At 28.2% G+C, this 27,928-nt stretch overlaps 3 protein-coding genes across 7 annotated transcripts; 2 read left to right on the top strand and 1 right to left on the bottom strand.

Moving 5' to 3' along the window:
• Positions 1-32: 32 nt before the first annotated feature.
• Positions 33-7,196, bottom strand: LOC111030678 (pancreatic triacylglycerol lipase-like). Its single transcript, XM_022310310.1, has 7 exons — positions 7,090-7,196; positions 5,584-5,650; positions 5,242-5,393; positions 4,878-5,129; positions 3,047-3,253; positions 989-1,139; positions 33-472 (listed from the first exon to the last, which is right to left on the bottom strand). The coding sequence occupies exons 1-7, from the start codon at positions 7,142-7,144 to the stop codon at positions 415-417; spliced, it is 942 nt and encodes a 313-aa protein (XP_022166002.1). The 5' UTR covers positions 7,145-7,196; the 3' UTR covers positions 33-414.
• A 3,870-nt stretch (positions 7,197-11,066) lies between these two features.
• On the top strand, positions 11,067-18,932 carry LOC111030676 (hepatoma-derived growth factor-related protein 2-like). The gene is made up of 4 exons (XM_022310308.1): positions 11,067-11,478; positions 12,003-12,659; positions 16,699-17,032; positions 18,155-18,932. The coding sequence occupies exons 2-4, from the start codon at positions 12,012-12,014 to the stop codon at positions 18,811-18,813; spliced, it is 1,641 nt and encodes a 546-aa protein (XP_022166000.1). The 5' UTR covers positions 11,067-11,478; positions 12,003-12,011; the 3' UTR covers positions 18,814-18,932.
• A 1,485-nt stretch (positions 18,933-20,417) lies between these two features.
• LOC111030682 (zinc finger MYM-type protein 1-like) lies at positions 20,418-23,372 on the top strand. Of its 5 annotated transcripts, none has more exons than XM_022310315.1 (7): positions 20,419-20,610; positions 20,670-21,041; positions 21,363-21,472; positions 21,575-21,845; positions 21,907-22,102; positions 22,156-22,750; positions 22,850-23,372. In XM_022310315.1, the coding sequence occupies exons 4-6, from the start codon at positions 21,653-21,655 to the stop codon at positions 22,673-22,675; spliced, it is 909 nt and encodes a 302-aa protein (XP_022166007.1). In that variant the 5' UTR covers positions 20,419-20,610; positions 20,670-21,041; positions 21,363-21,472; positions 21,575-21,652; the 3' UTR covers positions 22,676-22,750; positions 22,850-23,372. The 5 variants fall into 5 exon arrangements, with proteins under 5 accessions (XP_022166010.1, XP_022166007.1, XP_022166009.1 ...); XM_022310317.1 differs by having other exon boundaries at positions 20,419-21,041; positions 22,156-22,473; positions 22,540-22,750; XM_022310316.1 differs by having other exon boundaries at positions 20,419-21,041; positions 22,850-22,968; positions 23,194-23,372.
• Positions 23,373-27,928: the final 4,556 nt, after the last annotated feature.

The raw sequence follows: 27,928 nt of genomic DNA, 5'->3' as shown, positions 1-27,928 counted from the left end.
AGGTGTGTTGTGTACAATAAATAATCAACCAGTTAGTGTTAATGAATTTATTTTTGAGTGTATATACCTTATATTGCAGGTACTTCGTACTTATATCTGTGTTACAATACTGATTTATGAAATTTAAAATTTGATGGATTTCAACAATCGATGAATTTAAGTATCTACCTATACAAATTATCTATACGAAAATACACATTATGATAACAAACATGTTAATTCATTTTTTATAGCTAGCTAAAACACTAGAATATTGGACTTTAAATTAATATACATTTATTTAAATTTAAAATTAAAAACGTTTACATAAATTACATAATATATCTATACATTACGCTTATACTTGGTGTAGGGATGAAAACATTTATATTACAAATATTAGTTTCTCATGAATACAACTAAATATATTACACATTAGTACTTATTATAAGGTGTTGTACTTCCGGTCTTCAAGAAAAAAACACCTCTAGCACTAGAAATAAAAAACGATAGGTATCAGGTATTATGGATGATGGTACGCAGATTAATAAATAATAAATACACAAGCATAGGAAAAATTGTTAATTATTTATCACATTAAATTAAATGTTTGTAAAGTTCATATTTATTTGGCTACTAATTATATAGTTAAATGTGCACCGATATAAATTAAAACAATATTTTTCTCAACTTCTTCCAATATTTGTTACCCAAATGTGCTATTTGAATGTTATGGTCACAAGTGTATTATAAAATGTAAATGAATACTGTTAACAATGTCTTTTACGTTGCCTTTGGTTATGCATCTGGTACCCCACATGCTGTTAATAATCAAGCTGTTTTTATAAAATGTGTAAAATAGTTTACTTTTTGTTAAGAGCTACTTGTATTACTTAACAATTTTATGAATAAAAAATCGCAACGTAAGTGGTTAACAATAACAAATTTAAATACTTATCATCGATCATCCAATAGAAGCTTATATCAAATATTTGAAGTATAATCTCACCTGGGTGATGTGTCATGTCCCATAAACTCAAGAGTGTTATTTTCACACTTGTTAGATTCATAATCATCCCACGAGGGACAGTTTACTGCGACTAAAGGATTGTACACTGAGTCTACATAAAGTTCATACGATCTTGAATGGCTACAATGCACTGTAATAAATTCAATATTATGATATTATAAATCGATGGTTGTAATTAATCAGTGGGATAGTTAGTGTTCTATAGGGTTAATTTATTCATATTATAATGTATAGTACTATATTATGTTTTGATTAGGTCAAATAATTGTATTGTTATTATAAAGTTACCTACCTATTGTTAATTCCGATAGTTTTGGTTAATTTGTTGTTTACCTATCACCATTTGGCAAATACCAATATAGATAGATAATACTAATGTATTATAATACATTACCTTCTAAAGAACAGTGCAGCACGCCACCTAGTTATGTGGAACCATCTTCAAGTAAAAAAGATTTTCCTTATGCACCTCCCTTTTATCTAAGCAGTGGCTACGATTTCAACACGCTCAAAAAATCTCTTTTTGACCTTGTCAATCCTTCAGGTATTATATTTAAAAATACTCCAAAGTATTTAATTATCCGCACTGACGGTGCCGTAAACTATAATTCAGTTCAATCTTATCTTGTGGCTAATGAGATGATAAAGTACCACACTTATCTGCCTAAACCCATGAAACCTTACGTCGTATATATAAGGCACCTCCACCCATCCACCACTGTTGAAGATATACAAGCTAGTTTAATTGATATGGGTCACGAAGTCATTCGGGTTTATAATGTTAAACATCATATCACAAAATGCCCTTTGCCTCTATTTAGAATCGATTTAAAAGTTGCTGAAAAAAATTGCGATATCCTCAAATTAGATTTGCTCCTGCACACTAGAATCAAAGTAGAGTTGCCCAAGAAAAAACGCTCCCCTCCACAATGTCATGATTGCCAGGCTTTTTATCATACTAGTAATTTCTGTCACCAATCCCCACGATGCGTCAAATGTGGAGATAATCATTACACCTCAGAATGTACCAAACCACCTTCAGAACCGGCCAAGTGTGCACTTTGTTTGGGATCACACACAGCCTCCTATAGAGGATGTCCAGTTTTTAAAAAACTAAATGATAACCGCAGCAAATCTCAATTATCTAAATCTATCCGTCTTCCGGTACTCAATCGAAATATTGTCACAAATACGTCAACTTATAAATCGCCAGATGTGGTTTGTGAAGATCACGCTCGGCAGCCTCATACAAAATCTTTTGCTGAAGCAGTCAAAATCGATAATTCCTCCATTGAAGCCTTCGCTACTATTCTTTCGCAATTTATATCTAATTTTAATTCCTTAATTAGCCCACTAATTTCCCTCCTTACCGAGGTTGTTCATAAACAGCTCTCTCCTTAGCTAAATTTTTCATTTTAAATATATCTAATACTTATCTCTCTATTACCTTTATTATTTAATCACACTGTATAATTTTATTACATAACACTGTCTGTTTTGCAAACTAATAACCTCCTATGATTTTATATTGTTGTCATGTTATACGTATAATCTTAAACTATTATGTTATCTACTTACTCCCAATATCTATTAATTGGTATATTAACTTTATTTTATTCGTATTATGTTATTACTATCCACATACTTTGTTATTATCTATATAACTCATATTTTATTTAATGTTGTAATCGTTGAACTGTAATAGTTTTAAGCTAAAAGTTCTAAAATAAAAAAAAAAAAAAAATTGTTGGTTTCTGTTAGGATATAAGGATTATCAGTTATAACTTTATAAGACTATATAAAATAAACTACAGATGACATGTATAAAATGTTTGTTGATTTAGTACTTTTATTATGTGGTTGAGCTACAACCCAAATTCTCCAAACTCAAAACAAGTGCTGTAATAAAATTTTATAACACAATGATACATATTGATTGGTTCAAGGATTACGACATAATAAGTACCGAGTCTACCTCCAATATCAGCAATTATACATTGTAACTCAAATCATCTTTTCAGATTTACTCAGACTTACTGAAATCTAGTAATTTGAATAGTGAATAGCATCCTGGTTGAGGCGCTAATCCAGTGTTGGGAAAAAAGTCAGCGTGGCCGATACTTTTTAAGAAGCCAACAGTCCCTCCTGAAGTGTGGATAATGTCCACAAACTGAGCATCTTTTTTGCTCAAGTGTGGTAAATTAAGGGATACGGTCTCGTATCCGGGTGCTGCTGGATCTAAACCTATGGAACACATCAATACAATATATACTTAAGGTTAAGTTTTTATGTTGTAAGTACCTCTCACGTACATTATCATGAAATAAAAATGTAATTTTAATTTTCCTAAATCTTATAAACACATAAGTACTCGTATATAAGTATGAACAATACAAAGTTGTCAAACCTGCATCAATAATAGTAATAGTAAATATTTTTTCTGAGACACTAGAGCTCTATGATACCGAACCTGGTTACCCTGTGGCAATGCGTCAGGCGGGGATGCGCAGAAGAACCGATTTTAGTCTGGCCGCTGTGCCTTCTCTCGCTGAACAGAGTATAGGTATCTATTTATTAATTTACTTTTGAAGTTTAACCAATTTTCATGTTTATGTCCATTAATGTAGTGTAGTGTAGTGTACCTACCTACTAGTTTGGTGTGTAGGTATCATAGAGTAATATTGCTCTATGATAGGTAATATACTATCCGACATTTGTTTTTTTATTTTATTAATTTTTTTAATTGTAACAATTTCATCTAGAAGGTAAATGACATGTGAAATGACATTATATTTAATTATTATTATAACACAACTTATTATTAAATGTCACCTATTATAATATAAATAGGTGTATATATTTTTAATTATTATTATTCACCTATTATTGTAAGTGGGTACGTATAACGACTGTTATGAGTCAATGACATCAAATCGTTTACAAAAAAATGTGTAGGACAATTTTGAATCCTATACTACAAGTTTACAATGTTAACATAAGATGTACTTTGTGTACCATTTTTCATGAAATACTCATCGTAATATATTGGATCCGCATATTATACGTAGTTAGAGGACACCAGCCATCACGTACGACATTTTAAAATCATATCAAGGTATTTCACTCGAATTAGTTTACAAAACTTTCAAAAAAATACCAAAAATGTCATCTGACTGTATAATTATATCATATTATTTAGAACAATTTAATAGCAATTCGAACTTTAAGGCCTCGAGGGTCAAGAATAGTTCTTGTTTTTTATCACTATAAAATCATGCTTCAGAAAATATTTATTGTCAACTAAATATTGGTTATGTATTTATTTTACTAAGTGCATTAAAGTGTATTAATATTCAAAATTTAGTCGGAGTAATAAATTAATAAATAATTATTTATTACTTTATGCTTTATCTTGTCGAAGTTGTAAATAACTTAACTAACACTTTCTAACAATTTGGTAGCTTCACACTATAAGAATATTATATCAAATGGCCCATAAGCCAACAAAGTCTTCGAATTTCAGTGTCATTACATGGTGTGGCTAATTGTCTCATAAATCAAAATATAATTTACATTAAAAATGATTTTAAATGCCTAAAGTTAAACATAAGACAGAACATAAATTTAACATTAAATGGAAAAAATCAAATTACATTAATAAATAGGTACCCAAAAACATGAAAATTATATTTACTTTAAAAATTAATACTTGGTTAACCGATATTTTTCATAGGTTTAGTTAAAGACAGTATTTTTGTTACGGAATTGCAAGCCTGTAATTTAATTTTTGAGGGTTTTTTTTTAAACAGTTATGATTTAAAATAATCATGTACAGTGTAATTTATTATACGTCCTGATAAGTTCTTACCGGTAATCCTACCGATTTTTCCCGATTTCAAATTAGAACCACATGATCCTACAACGTGAGCACCAAGACTGTGGCCTATTAAATGTATGTCCGATGGTTTTATTCCTGTGGCATCAACCAAACGATCCAAAAATGCAGCTAATGCAGAACCAACGGCATTGGTTAAGGATGCAGGAACTGGATACTTTGGATTATCTGCAATACTACTCCAATCTGCTGATATCACATTGAACCCACCGATGTCGACATATGCTAATAATTTGACGTTGAATATAATATTATTATTAATCATTAAGATCAAGAAAATTCTTGTATAGGTATTTTACTCAGGAAGTTGCAAGAATTGTTACTTATTTTATTATACCGGTATTAATGGTAAATACTCCAGTGTAGTTGTAGTCTGATGAAAGCCATCCATGAGTTATAACTTTTAAAGGTAAATCTTGTATCCAGTGCTCAAGTATACTTGTTTCATTACCACATCCTATTGGAATTCGTCTATCATTTCCAAGATCTCTATTTAAAAAAATTAAAAAACATTGTCTAAAAATTAAAATCATTTTCTTTGTGGTATACATACTATATTTGTTATTTATGCTATAGAAAATTATAATACAGATTTCTAAAAATGAAAATTTACTTGTTTATTTGTTTGCCCTCTATATATAGACTTAATAAGAATAATAATACTAATAATATTACATACGAATTGGAATAGAGAAACTTCAAGCTGGTTTCATCTATAGACTGTGGTGGTTTAAAATCTTCTTGACCTGAAATAATGAGATTTTTCATAGTATCTTTTTTTCTTGATTAAATGCTTCTATATGAACTAAAATTTAAAAATTGTTTCCTTGAATAATACATTATATATACATTATAATATTAAATATACATTATATATGTAGGTACAGTGTGCTCCCCAATTTAGGGAACACTGAATTCCTCAGTCGGATTATGTTGGCAAAATTAATTTTTTTTATAAACTAGTGGTGTATAAATACGCATTTTCAAATAAATTTCAAATTGTTAACTCTCACAGTAAGCGCATGCTCAATACAATTTGCATTTTCTTAAACGGCGTACGATATTTTAGTATCGAATAGACTAAATTTTTTAAAGTCATTTTGACTAGTTAACCATGGCTTTAAAACCAAAATTGACTGAATAAGAGCTGTTTAAATTTCAATAAATAATACATTTTTATGATTTTTTAAATGTATAAAACCATTTATAATTTATTTATTTTATTTATTTATTTTTAAATAATTAAATTGTGTATTATTGGTTACTTTTTGAATATTCTTACGTATTATAAACAAGATTAACTTGGTATTGAAATACAATTATTTATTAAAAATCGATTAGAATAGACAACAGTTGTTTTATGATTACACAATGAATTAGATAAATTATTCAAAGTTTGCTCCGTGGTTGTCGATGCATAATATTGAAAACGTTGTAGACATCCTCTATCAGTTGCTGACACTATTTGATTTTCAGCAAGGTTATAACAAGCAACCATGATTTTATTTTATTTTAGATTAACTGGTAGATCTGCTTAAATTATTGTTTTCAAAAGTCTCCATAAAAAAAATCAAGTGGAGTAATATCTGGAGATGCTTGCTGGCCATTCAATGGGTCCATAAGTTCCAAACTAATTTTCCAAATAATTGTATACCCATCCTATGTTAATCTTGTTTATAATACGTAAAAATATTCAGAATATAACCAATAATATATAATTATAAACGATTTTGAGTATTTTAATGAATCGTAAAAATGTATTATTTATTAAAATTTTAAAGACTCCTATTCAATCAATTTTGGTTTTAGAGCCATGGCCCATAGTTAATAGGTCAAAATGACTTAAAATCCAGTCTTTCCGAATGTGATATCTAAAATGCTGTTCGCAGTTTAAAAAAATGCAAAGTGTAATGCGCATGCGCTTTCGAGGGAGTTAACAATTTTTAATTTACCTGAAAATGTGCATTTATATACCTCTAGTTTGTAAAATAAAATCGATTTATTATAATATAATCAAGCCGGAAATTCAGTGTTCCTTAAATTGATGAACACACTGTACATGCAATATACATACATTAATATTTATGATATAAATATATAATATTATATTTGTGGTTATTTGATCTTTAAAATTATCCTTCTAAACAATAAATAAATAATACAATATCTTATAAGTCATACGAACCATTAACTATATGGATAACAATTAACAGAATGAGTGTTGCATTGTAGATGTTCATTTCTGATTCAGAAGCAAATGTACAAAATTGTACTTACTCCTTACTATTATGATACGAGACTATCTCAATTTCGCAGACAAGTGACTTTTTATATTTTATTGATAGTTCAACTTTGTTTACTAAAAAGATTTTTTTTTGAATAAACTATTTTATTTGACGTGTTTGTATATGTATGAATCATTATGATTGTCACAAATCAGCTATACCTTATTTTTTTATTATTACGAAAGAAGGTTTATTTACAATCTGTATTTATAGCAATACAATAAGCAAATATATCTACAACTGGCTGAACATATTATTTTAAACCGTATTTTTAATTTATTGATAATACGTGGGTTTAATTTTTTCCCAGACATATATTAAAGATTTATTTATGAATTTAAACGATTTTTCCATATTATAATGGTAACTATGTTGTACCTAATAAGTAATCCAAACAAATATAAATTATAGGGATTTGACAGATTTTGCTGATGCACTACCTATATCTAACCTATTATTTGAAAACTTAAAATTATAATTTAGAATTTTCTATAGGTACACAATACAATTTTAAAAATGAAGTGGGTAAGTGATCGCTCTGCTGGTTAGGTATCTAGAGAGACGAGAGTTACTGTGTACGCAACACGATTTTGAGCGAAGACGGTCGTTCAGCCTATAATATTACTTGAATTAAATTGTATGATATTATTGTGATTCAAATAATTTAATGTGGGAAGTGAAGGGTGAAAATAGGCGCTATTTTTCTTAGAATAAGAAGAAACAAATGAGAATGATTTCGTTTTTGTTGTAATTCAAAAATGAATCTGTAAAGACTTTAGAGACTTGAATATTCAACCAAATATTTATATTAGAGTTAAAAATTCTATATTAGACATGATATACATTTCAAAATATTGTGTCTCTTTTTATACTGTTTAGTATTTATTGACATTTTAAATATTTGTTTTATATTCTGAGCGGAGTGACTGATGTATTAGTTTTACAATGATTTGTGATTTTTATTTTTTTGGGGGGTCTGTTATCACGGTTTCCTGCAGTAAAAGTGCTTCGAGACACTTTGCCCAGTGCTCCATACCACCACAGTTAATAAGAGAGTTGAAATCCAAGCTAATGAATGAAAGCTATGCCATTGAATGCTGCAGCAATAGAACGAAGCTCGAGTAAAAGTTTAACTTACATGGACAGATAAACAAAATACATTTAAACCGGTACCATGATGTCTAACTTAACGAATGATATCATGATTTATTTTATTGAAGTGTGAAATACTCACTACGACTTTGCTTCAAATGATAATGAATGGCGGAATGTCTACATGAATATAGCGAGCGATATCAGTTATCCAAGATAAGTTAAAAATAATTACGATTTGTTATTAATTTCGAACCATACGAGCAGGCAAGGTAATTATAATTACCTTGCGATCAGGCATATCTTGTAACTTTGTGCCCACCGTGTCACCGCCCGAAGTTACCTACTCAGATAGAGGGAGTTCTTTTTTTTACCACCCAGATTCGATAGTGACATCGAATTATTCGAATTACACAAATAACGGTGGCATAATAATTCTAGTTCAGCAACCTATCGATTTTTTGATTTTTTTTTTATAATGTGTGTTTTTGTGTGCTTTATAAGAATGTAAAAAAAAGGCCGGATAAACTTCGTTTTGAAGTTATCGTTGAAAAAGGTTACGCCTCGGAGCGTATAACGACGAGTACCACGATCCACGATACACACGTAATTACTGCGCAAGACAAAAAAAATTTTATTTTAAATTTTCACATAACCACATTTCTTTTGTCCCCGTTACCTACTTGAGGTGGTTTTGCATAGTAAGTCGAGGGATATTTTCGATTTGAGGAGCGGAGTGCCGATACACGCGCAATCACTGAGCAAGAAAAATAATTTTGGAAACAATTATAAGTGCATTACTCTTAAATATACTTTGTATTTAGGTGGTCAAAGGACAATTGTTGAAATAGATGAGTCTAAATTTGGAAGGAGAAAATATCATAGGGGACATCGTGTTGAAGACCTATAGGTGTTTGGGCGGTGTTGAAAGAGATACGGGTCGTTGTTTTCTTGTGGACATAGAAAAACTTGACTAAGACACATTATTGGCGATTATAAAGGATTGAATTGAGCCTGGTATATTATTCATATAAGTGCAAAAACTTCAAAAATAAGTAGGATAGGACAGTTTTGATTTTACCAATGTATTGAGAGTTGAAAACTTCACAATTTGAAAAAAAAAATTGAAAATATTCAATCCTGCGTATTTTAAAAAGAATAGGTACGTGTTACGGAAAAACAGTACTTTTTGAAGTTTTTCACGTATAACTTCAAAACGAAGTTTGTCTGACCTTTTTTTTACATTCTTATAAAGCATGCAAAAACGAACATTATAAAAAATAAAAAAATAAAAAAAATAGATATGTTGCTAAACTAGAATTGATCCATAACGGTGACTTGACAATATTCGACCGAGTCTATAGTTTTGAATGTTTTGGGTAAGAACATATTTTGTAAAAGCGAAGTATAATATGTACGTGACAATGACAAAACACAATCCATATTTTATCGTGATTTGGCAGCTTGTACAGTTGATGAAACACATTCAATCAGGGAGCGGGCTGTAGCGGCGGATGGGTACGTGGAAAGCGTAATCTATGATTATTGTTAATGGGCTGATGGCATAATAGACCTACTGCCGAGATATTGTCAGTACTCAGTTCCGACTTAAATTATATTATAAATATTATATATATATTATATATTATTAAACTATTATATTTTGGTTATATTCTGTGCTTATACGTAGGTATTTATTTTATTCAAGGAACATTTTGGAGGCATTTTTATGTAATTTTCTTGTTGTTTAAATTATGATTAAAAATTAAAAATCAAAATTATTTTTATTACTTTACTTTTTTCGTATTTATAATTTTATAAAATATTTCTGCAAATTAAAATTTTGTGTAAGAACATAAAATATAAGTGCATATTTTTTGAGCATATTTGTACTTTTTTAAGCGCATAAGAGCATGCATATTTAGTACTTTTTAAGTGCATTAAGTTCCGAGCCCTTGGCCAATAACCTATACTCTGTTGAAGCATTATTTTTTTTTTGATAAAAAAATTTAATATAGTATAACATATCTTATTATCTTCTTCTTTATATAATATAATTCAATTCTTGAAAGTACTCGTATTCTTATTAAATCGTGTAATTTTTTAACCATTTGATCGATTGAGGTAAGAGTTAGAGGTAGCCGGTAGGTACCGATGGATTCATTGAGCCCTTGGAGTAAATATGATAATAGTGCATTTTTTATCTCATAAATTAAATGATTGATTTTAATAAAAAGTGGGGTAAACCCTCCTAAGCCTCCTCCCCTATTAACGTCCAAGCCGACCCCTCCAATAATTTACGCCATATCGTTTGAACTTTGAAGCAATAATGTTTAAATATAATAGTATCTACTTCGTAGTTACTGACTATCGAAAAATATATTATTTGGATTTCGTGGTAGTCGTAATCGATGCAATCGTAATCGAAGCTAATGATATTCGTGTTAACAGTTAACATACGCCTTAGATCATATACATTAGATTGTAATGATTGTATATTATGATCTAAGAATATTCTAAGACATACGCGGACGTGTATCGTGTATTATCGTATTCGTACTAATCACTTGTGGTAATGGTGATATCCCCTTTGTTGCTGATGATCCTTCCACTTCCTTTTCCCAATGGTTATTTATGACTTGGCAACACTGGGGTATCACCGCAGCCCACGGTGGTTGTACTGTTTTGAGTGATAATACATTATGAAATTATGAATTACTATTTTAGGTTTACGGATAAAATTAGACCGTTCGGTGGAGACCGTTCGGGGACGCGTTGGTCAAAGTCCACCCGACGCGTCGCGACGTCTCATTGTGTCCTGTCAACATTGTTGTTGTTATTATTATTATCATCTGTTTGACGTCGTTTTTCTTCATTTACCTGTTATTCTTAACTTAGTAATTGTACTAATTTTTTACAATTTGTTTTTGCTTTCGATCTTGTTTAATGTATTCTCGTCAACCGGTTTTCGTATTTCGTAATCGATCGATTTTTCACATCCGCCAATATTCGTTTTTCCCGAGGAGCTATATAGATAGTAGATACTCGTAAATCGTTGTCGTGACTCGTGTGCAAGAATTTGTTGGCCGAGTAAGCTCTTACCGATAATTTTTTTTTATCCGTCCGTCGCCCTTCAATTATTTAAAACGTTGATTCTGAATTTGTTCGCAACCGATCACATGCGCCCAAAGCACTAAGTAAGTTGGTTCTTACCTATCAGTACAATATTACAATGGACAGATACATGGTACGAATCAATATAATTATAGGTGTAACGCGGTTTATGGGAGGATATAATGAAATTTTAATATAATATACAGTGAACCTCCCCTAATAGTCACCTACAAATAGTTTAAATTTTCTTGGGGACCAATTACACATTTTCTACAAGCTGAACCGTTTGAATAACAAACACTTCTGAATGACTGATACAATTTCAGCGTCGGAGAGTGTTTTATTGTATATTATATATACATATTTATGAACAATTTTGCCCATGATAATACTTATTTTATTTAACAGAGTACCTCTATAATATATTAAGTACCTAGTATCTATATAGCCATTTAGGTATGCTAACTAATTTTTTTCAATTAAGTTGACATTCAAAGTTGTCCAATCTAAATGTTGAATATCTACCTAGGAATATTGTTAAAGCTTAATCAATAACTTAAATAGAACTAAATCAACCAATTAATTTATTTTTATACCTTTTGCCTAGGTTTATCCAATGGCTTCGAGAAAGTTATTTTCTGTCAAAGACAAGGTCTTTGTAAAACGACGAGGATATCCTGCTTGGCCTGCTTTAATAATTGGTATTAAAACTAACACTGAATCGGAACCAATTTATACTGTATATTTTTATGGAACTGGTAAGTATGGAGAATGTAAACCAGAAGTACTCTGTCTGTATGAAGAAAACAAGTATAAACTAGGTAAGCCCCGAAGAAAACAAAAGAAATTTAAACAACTAGTTGAAGCTCTCGTTCAAATAGAAAATGATGTCAAAAATGATTTTTTCCCTGACAACAATGTTGAAGTATATATGCCACCAATTTCTACAACAAACATAAATGAAGAATTATCCTTAGATGATGAATCCAATAATTTGGGTGAAACTGAAAATCAAAGTGAAGAAAACGAAAAAAAAAAGTTGATTAATGAGTCAAGTTTATCCAAAGGTTTAAAAGTAGTTCTATCAAAAAAAAAGATATCTAATTCTGCATTTTCAAAAAGAAAACAATCTGATAACACACTTATAGAAGTCCCGAAGAAGCTAAAAAAATCAAAAAGTTTCAACCTTATAAATGTTCAACCTATAGTATTGTTGGAACCGTTGAAAGTTGCTGATTTAGAAAGAAGATTGAATAGAAAGCAGGTTAGTGACCTTACATTCATTGATATACTAAAAAAATTGCAGAATTGTAGAGTTAACTTTTAAAAAGTATTTTAGTAAATATTCAATGGCATATTATGCATGGTATATAAATGTTAATGTAGGTAGGTAAAGGGGTAGGTATATTATTGTTGCATGAATAATTGTAGGTACTTCCATTAGACATAAGGTTTATAGTTGGGGGCACAAAATATGCCCGTCATAAACCAAGCAACATTTTTTTGGTGATGGTATCTAAATCATAAGTGTACACATTTTTGGAATGTTAAATTATTTATAATACTTATAGGTGTTATTTAATTTTAATTTGTTTATATTGTAAGGCTACCTTTATTTCTGTAATAAATGGTGATATAATTTAACATAATGGCAGCTCTTAAGTAAAATGTTGAAAACCAATGGTTACAAAAATGTGCATAAACTACAGTCTGTGTGGGCCAGAAATCTTTATTTGTGCTTCCGATTATAGACCCTATGTCAATCACAATTTAGGCATTAATAATATACCTACTTAAACATTTAGATTTTGTCCACCTATAATATCCCATCGTATTCCATTGAATATTTACTTAAAAACTTTTTAGAAATACTTTTAGACTTCTAACTCTGGACCTCATCTTATTAAACATGACAGGTACTTCACTACTTTATGCTTGTTATTCTTCTGTTATACCTATCTAGTGTTAATTATTTATTAAAAGTATCCGTGTTTAGAAACTCTGTTTTTTTATCGGTTCTTCTATACAATTTTTCAAAAAAAATTTAATTTAATTTTGTTAAGTATAATCTACAGTGGGGATCTAGGATTTTTACAGTGGATTCTACTTTGATAATGCTCTTTAGGTAGTAATTTTGAACAACTTCAGGGTAAAAATAATTTTAACCTATTCTGTAGTAGTACAGTTTACAATTATTATGTTTAGTTATGTCTGATAAATGATATTTAAGTAATTTAGAATTAAAAAAGTTCAATTTACGGAACTGAGGGTGCTTCAGCTGACATTCTGATAACATTGGTACTAGGTACCATTCTTATTAATGATACCTTTGTTGATCATAATTAGGGCTAGGGACTTCATGCCATTAAAAACCTTAAAATATCCATGGATTTATGCCCTAAAGAATCAATAAATATGCATTTAAAAAAAATTATATTCTTTTACAAAATTGTTAAGCTAGGCATTTTTTAATTATTTTATCATGGGCTCACTCAAAAGAATAAACACTTCACGAAACCAAAATACGAAGAACGCACAACACCAACTGTCAACTATTACTATTCAAGGGACCATCTGGCCTCTATCTACAACTAGTCATAACCAGTCTATAAAATGTTTTTTTGGTATCATTATCAGCTTATTTCCTATCAGGAATCACGAGTGTGGTATACCGATAAATAATAATACAGTTATAATGATAGGCAAGAAAAACACAAACATTAATTTGAAATATTTATATCCGGTCCAGGAAATCTATTTATCTATTTAAAATACAATTTTTCTTATAAAACTAAAAACTTACTCCTCGTATAAATAATATTATCAAATATGCACTAATAAAATGAAAAATGGTCAAATATGCAAAATATGCAACTATAAATTTTATATATAAACTTGTAATGCTATGAAACAAATTTCTATTTTACTTAGCTATGTTTTTAATGATTATTTAAAAACATGCAAATTCCTAGAAGTCCCGAGCCCTAATCATATTGATCATTAAATTATCAAAAAAATCATTATCTACTAATTTATTCATATTAAAATTCCTTAACAGATTCCTTAAAATAATCAGGCAACTAGGGACTACAAAACTCATTTGATTCAACTCGGTTATTTTTGTACATAGGTAACAAAAATATAAAACCATTTAGTTTTAGGTACGATCTCAAGCATTAATATATTTTTAATAAAACAAAATAGATATAAGCATTGATTATAGAATTGACTTTTTGATATTAGGTAATAGATACCCCTAATCATGAAAACCATTTAAATGATGATTTTTTGTGTACATTTTGACACAAAAGTTGTAATGAATAAGTACTTTTAAAAAAATTAAAAAAATTTTAATAACTAGTTATCTAATTGTACCGCTGATACATAAAAAATTTAGAAATTGGTGGGAACAAAATATTTAGTACAACTCATTTCTTAAGACAACTACAATTTCGGTGATCATTTGAAAAGAATTTTTCAAAAAAAAATAGAATATTTAATAAAACCTTAGATTTCTACATGTTATTTGTATCTTATGATGTATATTTGCAGATGGACACTGGTTGGGGGGTTTGATCAAGAGTCATTACATGTCTGCCCCTAGGGCCTAGAAGGATTAAAGTTAATACTTTAGGTAGGTACTTAATAATTGATTAGGTAATACATCAATAATAAAGAATAATAATAATAAAATAAAAATGGCGGAGTTTACAATCTCCCCAATAATGTAAATTATCCTAATAGTTTAGGATAGGTTCATAAATTCATATCGTTTGTATTCGATATTATCAATGCCTAGTCACTAAGTTGATAAATTTGTTTAACAAAATATTTAAATTGGATAAAAATTTTAATAATATGAGATAAATCACATAATATACATACATAAATTGGGTAGATACTAGATTCATGTTGTGCAATGTGCTAGTAGGTGTGCGCATTTACAAACATTATAATTTAATTAATATTATTAATAAAATAATTATGAATAATTATTATATGTAACAAATAAATTATTGTGATTTAAATTGTATACCTAGGTACCTACTAATAGATGGCAAGTGTAGTCGATAGCTATATTTTACTTAATAGATACTTAACGTACGGCCATCGAAATATTTGAGTCAGAAAGTGTGTTATTGTTAGTACCAATTATAGATAAATTGATTTTTTACGAGAAGACTGTTTCTAATTTAACAAACAAAGTATAATTGAATTAATATTTGTATCAATTGTGTATAAATAAGCCATGGATTATCCCCATTACCTAACAAAAGTTTCTAAATGCATCATTGACTGAAAATAATGCACATTATCGTTATTTCCTAGTTGATATTGACGTATACTGTCTAATTTAATAGAAAATATTGTTTTTACCTAATCATTAACATTAAGTACTTAATTTACGTCTTAACTGGGGTAACATAGATATTCTATAAGTAATACATATTATAACTTTATTTGCTTAAAAGCAATTGTTTTTTTCATACCTACATAGTTTTAAAACATTTATGTAACTCAGATACCCACAGTTTTCACTTTTTCAACAAATATAATTTTAATATATTACACTCAACTTTTTTTCATTGTTCATAAATATAAACTGTTAATATTATACCTACAAATAATAAAATAAATATTGAAAATAAAATACTAAAATAGTCAAATATAAAAACTGTTTTTGATTATTCATGAATGTAGGTGCCAGAATAGGTGCCTGGCATTAAATTAATAATATACAATTTTATCATAAAAAATAAATGAAAAAAGTATTTATACAGGTTCTGATATTCGTGTAGTATTGACTTAAAATCCAAATTTCTCATTTGTTTTATATTATTTACCTTTCTATAGCAATTTGGTTATTTAACAACATAACATATTTATCCATCATACTATCTCAATTAACAACAAAGTAACTTTTGTTAATGAAACGTATTGTTTATACATAATTGATTTATTGATTTATCTACTTCAAATACCATTTTTTTAAACTAGAATACTAATCTTACCATATTAAAACTATTTAAGTTATTCTTAAAGTCATTGGTTTGGGGTTACCTATGTAATTTTCTGAATTTAAAACTTGACTATGAATTATTATATCATTATAATTTGTATTGAAAAACTATAGGTCATAAGTCATAACACTAATATATTATAACTCATATTACACTTAATTATTATTTGTTTTATATTATAGAATATTGTATTATTGTAGTATACGTATGTTTAAGTTGTTTTAATGTCGAATTAGTAACTTAATAGTTAATAATAAATGTTAATAATATTATAATTTACAGAATTTTGAGACTGCTGATAAAAATGTTGCTGTCAATGAACACATTTCTGAACCCCTTAATACTACTAAATCTGTAATTGAATCCAATGACATTTCATTAAATTGCTGTGAAACTGCGGAACCAAAAAAAATGAATGATAGTGTTCAATCAGATTTAGGTCGTACATCACGCTTTGGTCGTAAAATCAAGCCAAACAGAATGTCTGACCATGAATTTGTCACCAAATTTCCAAAAAATAACAAGTTAAAGAAAGCAGATTCAAAAATTATAAAAACTCATAATTTTGACAATAATGATACTGATGATTCTTTAAAACAAAATGTCAAAGCTAGAGGTAAGATATTGGTTTTTTTTTTTTGTTTATGTTAACTCACATGTAAGATGAAATATAATATCTAGGTACCTTTACAGAAATTAATTTTCCTGTGTGAAAAAAATGGATTTTCTTCTTCTCAAAAGTTTCTGTTATTATTAGAATTATAAATCATACATCATAACTTCTAAAGGTTTTTTTTATTAAGTGCAAAACAGTTTGATAATATTTATGCAAAAACAATCTATGATTTTAAGAGTTAAAAATTACATTTTAATGCAAGGGGAATGTATTGCTCTATTATATATCTATTCTATATTATGCTGAATGTTAGAGAAAAAATGTCTCATAATTATTTGAAAAACCATGTTAACATATAAATCTATTAATTATTATTAAATATTTGTATTTATAGTTTGCAGGAAATAGACAGTGCAGTTTTGAAAGGCTATTAAAAAAACTGTGCAGGTTACAGAAATGAGGCTATTATATTTTACTCGGTACATCATGGTGTTTTATGCTTTATGACATCAGAAAATTAATGAAGCAATTTCTGAAGTTTTAGACCACAGATGGCCACATATCAGCAAGTATAGTGGCTATTTCCTCCTGAATTCTATCTTAGAGTTCTTCTAAGTATGAGCCAATTATATTTAAGAAAAAAAAAATTTCAAAATGGAAGCATAACTGAGTGTTGAAAGTTGGTTTGTCCATTTTCCTCCAAAAAATTAGGCCCAAAATCACTCCAGATTTGGAAATCACACTCTTCACTCTTACTTTTGGGGAGTGAGAGGTCTCTCGTGAAGTAGTTTTGGATTATTTTTAGCTCAGTACCAAACATTTTGTTTACTGACCATTTTACTGAAATTAAAGTGGGTCTCTTTAATACTGAAAGAGTTTAATCCCTATAGGCTTATCAAAGGAATAACCTTTCAAAACTACTCTGTTTCTTTTGCTGCATCCTGTAATATTGATTTACTATTTATGACAGCATTACAACATTATTTCATACTGATAAACAGTAAAAAAAAACAGTACAATTAAGAATGCACCGACTGACAACTGCGTTTTAATGTCATTTAAATGTTTTATGCACTTTTTCACTATAAACAACTGATATGTTTCTTATTTATATGATTTCAGATTCAAGCACAAAAGGAATGAAGAATTTGAAAAATAATGTAGTATCAATACCCGTGTCAATACCATGTACGCTTGACAGTGTATCAAAAAAAGTATGTCCAGTGAAAAAAAGCCGCCATGAGAGAAATCCACCAAATAATTTAATTAAAAATGTCATGGGTTCTTTATCAAATGAAGATGTTGAGTGGAAAAAAATGGAATCAAACAAAGCAGATCAAGTTAATTTGCTACTAACAGAAGTAAATTTACTTGATTATGTTAATAAATTATGCTCTGCATTATCAATTAACTATAGCAAATTAAGTTATGAAATGGCATTGAAGTCATTAGAACAGATAAGTGAATTACAATTTAATGCTCTTATGTTATTAAAACATAGATGTGTCGTTGATAAAATTACAAAAGTAACAAAGTATGTAGGGGATGTGAATAACTGGTCCTTAAGCAATGAGGAAGCTGTTGAACATGTTAATAAAGCAAGCCAAATTCGATGTAAAGCTCAAAAGGTATTACATAAATGCATATCATTATTCACTGTACTTGATGGACAAACATTTCAAGAGGTATACAACCAAGAAGTTGATGAGTTTATTACAAAAACTCGACATTTGACCAATGATCAGATTTATGGTTGTACTACAGATAAATTGTACAAATAACTTCTTCTGCAAACAAGTGCAAGTGGCAAGAACTATTTTTTGTATTTTTAGGTATCCATTATTTTTTTTATAAAATGTTGCATCCATAATAGTTATTTTTTTAATTGTAATTACCTACAATATTTAATAAACTGCAAGTTACATCTTGTATAAAAACAAAACAAATATAATTCATGTAAAATAAGTCAATTTATAGTACAATATTGACTAGTAATATTAATAGTATTATAATTTTTTTTTCATGTAGTAGTTCCATTTTTAATTTGTTGAAAATGATTTAATATTCTACGTTTGTTGTGTCAATTTTGTTATTTGTTAATTTATTATATTTTACATTTAGCATGGATAAATTTTCAGACAAAAAATAATATTTTAAATGTATTGGCCGTAATAATATCAATATTTTACTTTTTACTATGATTCAAAAAAGTGTAATAATTATTAAATTATATTTGATTAAGAATTTCGTACAAAATAACTGTGTGATAAAAATTTTTATTTACTTGTTCAATAATTCATTGTACAATTTAGTATTTTGTATCATTAAGTTGTAGATTTTTCAATTTTCGTCTTAAAAAATGAGCTGATTTGATTGTGTTAAAGTACTTATAAAATGGAAATAATCAATTTAATTATAACTTAAGAGTGACTTAAATGAGTTATATTTAATATTTAAATATGTATTTATGTTAAACAGTCTGACATATTTTGTATCATTATACTAGTAAAAAATATGTTTAAGATTATCACATTGTGTAAAGGAACTAAACAGAAAATATAGCAATAAACAAACTATATATTATTATAACAAGATGTATGATTGTTTTAAATTGTATTTAATATTTTGGTGCCTAATTATTGATTTAACTATTTAAGTAATTTTAGCATGATCAAAATGAGTGATAGACTTATAGTATTACCTAACCAATTGATCAGGGATTCAATCAGTGACACTGAACACATATACTTCAGATAGTTCAATTGAACTACCTTCAAAAATCAAAATAGGGTGGTTGGTAAAATGATAGATTATATTTTCTAGTCTTTCCCCTATAATTGTATTTAACACAGGAATGCCATTAAATTATTTATACATAATTAGTTAAACTCATTTCTCAGTTGTGTGAACTGGTGGGTGGATCAATCAAGCTATTTGAACTCTCGGTTATAATTTCATTTGGCACTACTGTATAGGCGCAAATAGGGGGGGGGAGGCTTAGCCTCTCCACCCCAAAAAAAAAATTTCAGACAAAACGTATAAAAAAATCAAAAAGTGATTTTCAAGTACAAAATTTGTTTTTTTTTCTGTAAAATTTTGAACATAACTTAAAAATTTAAATCAGAATTTTCACAATCATCTAATCATTAATGCAAGGATTATGGATTATACAATATCTTTAACGTGATTAATTTATATTATATATTTACATAGGCCTATATTATACACCTATATTATAGGTATTATTTTCTTTTAGGTGTTAAGAGTCTGTATGGATAAACGTGGTTGTGGTCATGAATCGTGATTGAAGTTGCCAACACGGCAACACTTGAGCACGTTCCTTGTTCCTATGTTCATTATGTTGAAATGACCGTACACGCGGCATAGAGTATTACTCTATGACACGCGGGTATTCGGCGGGTAAACGTTGAAATTGAAACAATTTACAATATTATTAATATTATTAATATTAACCGTATCACAATTCACAAGTCTCATTTCATCTTGTGTTTTTGCTTCAAAGTTCAAAATGCAAGTTATCTGGTGTTTTGTTTTTCTTTTAATTTGTTTTATGTGAGGTATTAGTTGAAAAAAATTTGATTTATTCTATCTTGTCATTTCTGATTTCTCATTGCAGTAATTTTCTTTTGTTCTGGCGTCGGCGTGATTCAATGTGCAAAGCTTTTGTTTGGATTTTAAATTAAGGAAGTATTTAATAGTCTACTAGATCATACGTGGTATTTAACTACTACTTAGCTTCTTATTGATTTTAGATGGGAAAAAAAGTATTCAATATCTTTAACTTCAGAAAGAATAAGAGTGAAAATAATACAAATAATGTCAACAACGATTTTTCTGATGTCAGTAGTACAAGGTTACTGATGTTAATACAATCAAAATAAATTTATCACAATCTCTTTTTGCTAAATTACCTGACCGTAACCATCTTAATAAAATTACTTTATGTCTTGGGGATTTAAATTCTGGACTGATGAGACCAATAATTAAGGTATGTAATTTTTAATTAATGCCTATAACATTTTTTTATAATAATTTAAAATTATAATTAGTTATGAGCAGAAATTATGGTTTTAATTATTTAGTATACATGTAATTCAGTTCAAATTAATATAAGTGAACAAAATTTACACAGACAAGTGTTTATTAGCTTAGCTTAGTTTGATTTTGTATTTAAATATAATATAATGCCAAATATATATTACTATGGATTATTGCATGCACCTTAGACTTATCTAAAAACTTAATTTGGATTGCAAAAACGTGCCTTTTCAAGTGCTTATTACTAAAATCATGATTGACTTGAATATAGTTTGGAGAAAGATGCTGTATTCTGCTATGCTTGTCCTCTATTCTCAAATTTATCTGGGCATTATAAAGAAACATTTACAACTATTGGGTCTAAAAACATACTGAAAAAAAGCAAGTCTTATTTGTTTTTACCAATATATAGAATGAATTGTTAAAACGTTTTTTGTCTACTGAATTTGATATATCTAATCAGAATATTGACTTTGTTACTAGTTGAGTGGCAGTAAAGATTCAAATTCCAGACATTCTAAGCTTGAATTACATAATATAAGTGAACACCACTTGAGTGCTATGTCAAAATGGTCATCATTCAAAATGACTCTAGAAACTGGCTCGATTCAAAATCATCTTAATTCTGCACACAAACCAAAAGTTTTGGATTGTAAAATTTATATCAAACAATTAATTAAAATTGCATTTTATTTAGGTAAACAAAGTTTATCTTTTAGGGGGCATAGAAAAGATGAACTAAGTTTAAACAGAGGTAAGTCCTAAGACCTTACATTTATACAAAATACTTTCTTATTTATTTATTTTACATTAAGAAAATTTCAAAGAAGCTTGTGTATTGATGAACAAATTCAATGACAATTTTGCTTGCCATTTTAATTCAAAGACAAATTATACTAGTTGGTCTGTACAGAATACTATTATAAACTTTTGTGCTAAGCATATTAATAAACTTGTCTGTGATGAAATCAAAGAGTGTGGCTTTCATAGTATTATGGTTGATGAAGCAAGGTAATATGAAAAATATAAATACAAATCAAATATTTCAAAAACATGTTTTACAGGTCTTTTAAAGCTCAACAATTATCATTATGTATAAGATATACAAATAATTTTGAAGTAGTGGAACGGTTTTTAACTTTTATTGATGTATTACAAAAGCAAGATGCAAGTTCTTCATGCTCATTTATATTCAACTATTTGGACACAATTTCATTGTTAGATATACCTATTGTAGCACAGCTGTATGATGGTGCCAATGTCACGTCTGGACAGTTTAGTGGGGTGCTACAAAAAGTGAAACTAAATCATCCGTTTGCAATCTATACCCATTGCATGACACACAGAGTAAAATTGGTTGTACTAGACATGTGTAAAATGGTGTATGCCAAAGTAGTTTTTAATATTCATTGTGTTAATTTAATTGTTATTATTTTTATTACTATTAGGGTACAAGGGTCATTTATATTTCATACTTTTGTGTTGGAAGACATTACAAATAAGTACTCAGTTATAGCAAAAGTCTTCTACACTAGGAAAAGCTGTTTCTGTTATTATCGGTGTCATAAAAATATTAAGAGATAAACATTGATTTTTCTAATGTGTGGTCTAGTGTAAAATTGTTTGCCGAATTGTATGACATACAACTATACTCAATAGGTAGTTATAGTCGAATGCTACTTGATTTCAAAAAGATTTTTTTACTATATAGCAAAATTTTATTTACTAATAATAATAATTTTTTTTATTAATTTTAAGGATGTAAAAGAAAAAGAAAAGAATCCAGTTATTTTAATGATTTTTATCTATTAACTACCATGCACTAGCGCTGAAAATGTGCAAACTGAACAAACAGTAAATGGCATGGAAGATCCTTGGTGAACAATTTACTTTCAAATAATTGACACTCTAGTTACCAACTTAGAAAAAATATTTTCATCAGAAAGCCTTAATATAGCAATTGGAGTAGACAATTTCCTTAAACTTAATTTTAATGATATACATGCTTTATTGAACATTTAAATAAAAAAAACTATAAAAAATAAAATGTATTTTCATATTATATTAAATTAAATATTTTAAAACTATTATATAATTTCTAGGAGTTATTGAACATTGATGTTGATACTATAAAATGTGAAGGATGGTAGCAAAAAAAAGTCTATTAAGATTAAATGAGGAAAATGAAATCAATATTGATGGTCTTAAACAAGTCGTAAATTGTGTTGTTTATCCAAATTTATTTAAACTTGTACAATTAGCGCTCACAATACCAAATAAGTTCAGCATCAAAAGAATTTGTAAAAAATGATCATAAATTACAACTATAAGCAAATAATATATCAATTTTTTTTAAGTGTTTGTAATTTTTTAATTTTATTATTACCTACTACCTAATAATTATAAGTGTGTTAGGCATTTGTATTTTGCAGTTGAATCATAGTAGTGAAATTAATATATAAGTAGGAAAAGGGCTTAGATAAGAATTCTAAATATATTATGTTGTATATTGTACAGGTAATTTTTGTGAGGGAGGGGGTGGAGCCTCCCGTTGGTCTGTTTGATTTATATATGGATACACTGCTTGATTCAATAATAAAAATTACAACAAATATTGTTGGTTTTAGCAATGGCTCTTTGGTTCAACATTATCAAGTTCTTATTTTTAATTAAAATGTATTCTTATTATAATTTATAATCAAGCAGTTCTGAGCAAGTTAACTGAAAAAAATAACTGTTTATTTAGCTTATCCAAATAACTAATATGATATTAAATGACATTAGTGAGGTTTTTTTATTAAAGTTTTATTACAGCTCGTCAAATTATTAACACAAAAAGTAAATGACAAAACCTGCTTGTAATATGAAGGTGATTATTTTTTTTTTTTTATGACATTTTCAGTATTAGGTATATTTAGAATGGAGAAGTGGTCGAGATAGATATTGAAGGTACCTACTAAGGGAATAGCAAAATTAGTAATTTAAGAGTCAAAAGACCATCAGAAGGTATATTATTATGTTGGAAGTTATACTTTTAGTGATATTTAATATTGTAATGTACAGAGAGGTGAGTTGTTTAGTCCAAGTTTGTAGGCATGATCTTGTTGTAATGAATGGCTCACTTGCAGTTGCTTGAACTGAATGTTGGAATATCTAGATAGATTTAAGCTATTGAACCAGGTTTTTTTTAGATGGATATTGGGAACAATTCTTTTGAACTCTGATGCAAAATTAGCTGGTAAGTAGGCGGTGGATGTTGATTTAGTTAGGCTATCAGCTAAATAGTGAGATAGGTTTATAGGTGTATCATGAATTTCTAACATACATGCCATATGTCAGAACTTTGTGATGCACTCTGTACATATATATTATTAAATTTATAAAATTCTTAGTCTTAACGGGTGTAGAGGGTGTTGTACAGCATAGGTAGAATATGTTGAAACTTGGGCGCTAGGTCCCCAAAAAATCCTACTGATTAATTTCACAGTCGACAATTCGACATATGAATTCTTAATGTTTTATAGTTCAATCTTTAAGTACCTAGGTACCTATTTTAAAAAAAGTCTGGAAGGAATGTGAATTACACTTGTTTTTTTTTTGTCATTTAACATTGTTATGTAAGGACTTGCTTTAATGATTAAACACCTGGGTATACCCATAGGTATATCATTTAAAAAAAAATTCTTAGCCTTGTTCAAATTTATTTCTTGTATTTCTTGTATAATATTACTTAAGATTTTGCTCATGTGTAATTATGACGTAGGTACCTACCAAATTTTGTAAATGAGTAGGTAATGTAGAAATGTAAAAAAAAATGTGCATAATACCTATTATGTAGTTATGATATTTTTACAACGCTAGGAAATGTTTTTAAATTACTTAATATTTTATAGGTTTTCAAAATATTTTACTTACAAATAAAAATTAAAAAATGTCATCATCATAAATGATAGATGGAAAAACGTAGAAATTATAATGTCTATAAGCTTAAAGTCAGTCTAACTGGTACGTGAGGTTAGGGTGTTACCGGTGTGTTCCGAGTTTCTATCTTTTTGAATAAATAATATCAAAATAATAAAAATTGTTTGAGGATAAATCTTTATCATAGGCAGGTACTTTTAATTTTTAAATACCTATCATCTAAATTTGAATTTTCAAATGCAATATAAAAAATGTTAAATTAACGTTAACAATTTTTTTTTTATACAACTTAAGAGGAATATTATACATTTCCAACCATATAAGGTAGCTATTAAAATAAAAAAATTTAAACAGCGAAATAGTTAGAAAATTTAACTGATTTTAATGAATTTTGTCAACATTTGAAATTAAAGAATATGTTTTTGATGATTATTAATTGCTATATTTATAACTTATAAGGAGTTACGTAAGTTTGAGGTCTACGCCCTAATATTATAATTTATAGGTAGGTACCCATTGAAGATCGGATCATTTTCTACAATTACAGTAATCAGTTATCTTAAGTTGAAGACACAAAAATAATTAAATACATCACTGTAAAATAAATAGGTACCTACCTAGTATGACAGTCGCTTCTCTCTGAATCTAAATTCAATTCAATTTTGTTCAATAATATTTTGATTGGGTTTGATTTTTCTTTACCACAGCAATACAACAATTTACAATAGATATACCATCGATCAAGTTCTAAAGACTAAGTGCTTATATATTAAAAAAAGTAAGTTTTCTTTAATCTTTATATATTATAATACATTTTTACTAAATATTTCCTTGGATTTTCTAAAAAAAAAAAAAAAAATGAATAATGAACTCAAAAAAGAAACTAATTAAGAGGCTTAATGGCACGTTGGCTATTATGAAATTGACTCGTTAAGGAGGGAAAATGCTGCAATTAAAAACACACAGCAAACGGAAAGCGTAATTTTGGCTAGACGACGACGGAAATTATTTAAGGAAGGGTGGCTAGTAATTAAAAAAGATTTACGACTGCTGAAAATATTTATCTCCTCTTTCATTGCCCTTCTTTCGACATACATTTCAACCCTTTACCAAAATATACTATAATATAATATGTGGAATAAAAAATGATCACAAACATGCCGCTTACCTTATGTAAATCGTTTACCTATGGTTTGTTTTTATTTTTGTCTCCATTAATAAATAAATCACATTTTACCACAAAAGTCGACAGATTAACCCAATCGTATTTTTAAGTAGGTACCTATACTCTCATCGCGTACGTGCCTATTGTACCCTAATACCCTATTTGTTATTTTGTTACCCTGTCTGTGGCTTCAGTGCCGTCTGATAGAACGAATGTATGCCTACCTACCCATCTAACTACAAAAGAAAATGTTTTACTTTAGTAGGTACCTATTAAAATCAGCCGACTTTGATGAGCTGTAAAGCGATATCTTACCACTCGTTATATGTACCTATATTATAATATGGTTTACTTGTTAAAAATATGAGGTGTCGCCATTCTGTGCTGATTTTATTTATTTATTTTTATTAAACAAAAAATAATATTTACAATCTGTATTTACAAGTTATACAATAAGTAAATGTGATGGGAATTGATTTACAGGAGGGAGAAGTTGCCTATTGGTGACACCCCGAGTTTATTTGTTAAGTAACAAATGTATGTTATAAATAGTAAATACTTATTATGTTTAATAGGTACTATTAAATTATAGTAACTATCAACTAATCAATCATCGGCATATAGATAACCTATATAGGTATTGAATAGGTGTAGCCAGGGGAGTTTTTGGTGTTAAAACTCCCATCCCTTCCATTTCATAATCCTGATTACTTTACACACTTAATTTTTATTTTTGGATGGGTAATTATATTTTATTTTTTAAATAAAAATTTGGTGAATCAGGATTTTAAATTTCATATGAACATAAAAATATTAATTTTAATTTTAATTTCAAAATGTTCAAATGTAAATTTTAGAAGGTAAAAAATAGATCTTCTAAGAAATTAATTCTTCCTGAACATTTCAGGGAGTAGGTATCCTGTTCCTGTATAGTAACTATGATAATATTATTTAAAAATGAGTTTTATCATTAACTTATTATAATGATAAATTACTGGTGAATGGGTAAAAATGAATACCGAAGTCAATTTTCATAAGTACAAATATTATACATTTATTTTGTAGATAATTTTAAGCCAGGTTGACTGGTGACACTGAAATTCGGCTATCTCATTTAGCATTCTTAATAATGTTAATAAAGACATTGGTTTATATTGGGCTACCGCTACCTACTACCATTCCACTGTCCACTAGGTGCTTTTATGTTTGTATAGTGTTTTTAATAATAGTAATTAATATTATGCGTACATCCTAGCTATCTATCTATATCGTGTTAAATTAGTTGAGAACAGTAAAATATGACCTTATCTTTGAGGTTGATCTATGATCCGAATATTAACTACTTACCTACACAGGATTCAACATAATTAATTGAGAACTTAAATAAGGTCAGTATTTAAAGTTTACTCAGACTTAGGTGACTTTATAGGTTAGTTTATATGAGTAGGATTTACAGTTAATTTACTGTTAAATCTGAGACAGGTCTCATTTTATTGACTTACAGTGTTAGTCATTCATGAAGGGTTGTAACATTGTTGTTACAATTTTAGTATACAAATTAAACCAATAGAATGGTATTTTATCCAATAAATTTAATACCAAACTATGAAAATAATAGTTTTTATGTGTTTAAGTGTGAATATAATGAATTTTATGACTTAAATTAGGTATAACAACATGCTCATATTTTATTGCACAATATTATAAAATAAAACAAAAAAAGTTGTTCAATATTTATGTGGGTACATTAA

The sequence above is a fragment of the Myzus persicae genome, unplaced genomic scaffold (assembly GCF_001856785.1).
Source record: "Myzus persicae strain clone G006 unplaced genomic scaffold, MPER_G0061.0, whole genome shotgun sequence".
Lineage (NCBI taxonomy): Eukaryota > Metazoa > Arthropoda > Insecta > Hemiptera > Aphididae > Myzus > Myzus persicae.
The sequence above is the reverse complement of the archived record's forward strand: the minus strand, read 5'-3'. Positions and strand labels throughout refer to the sequence as shown.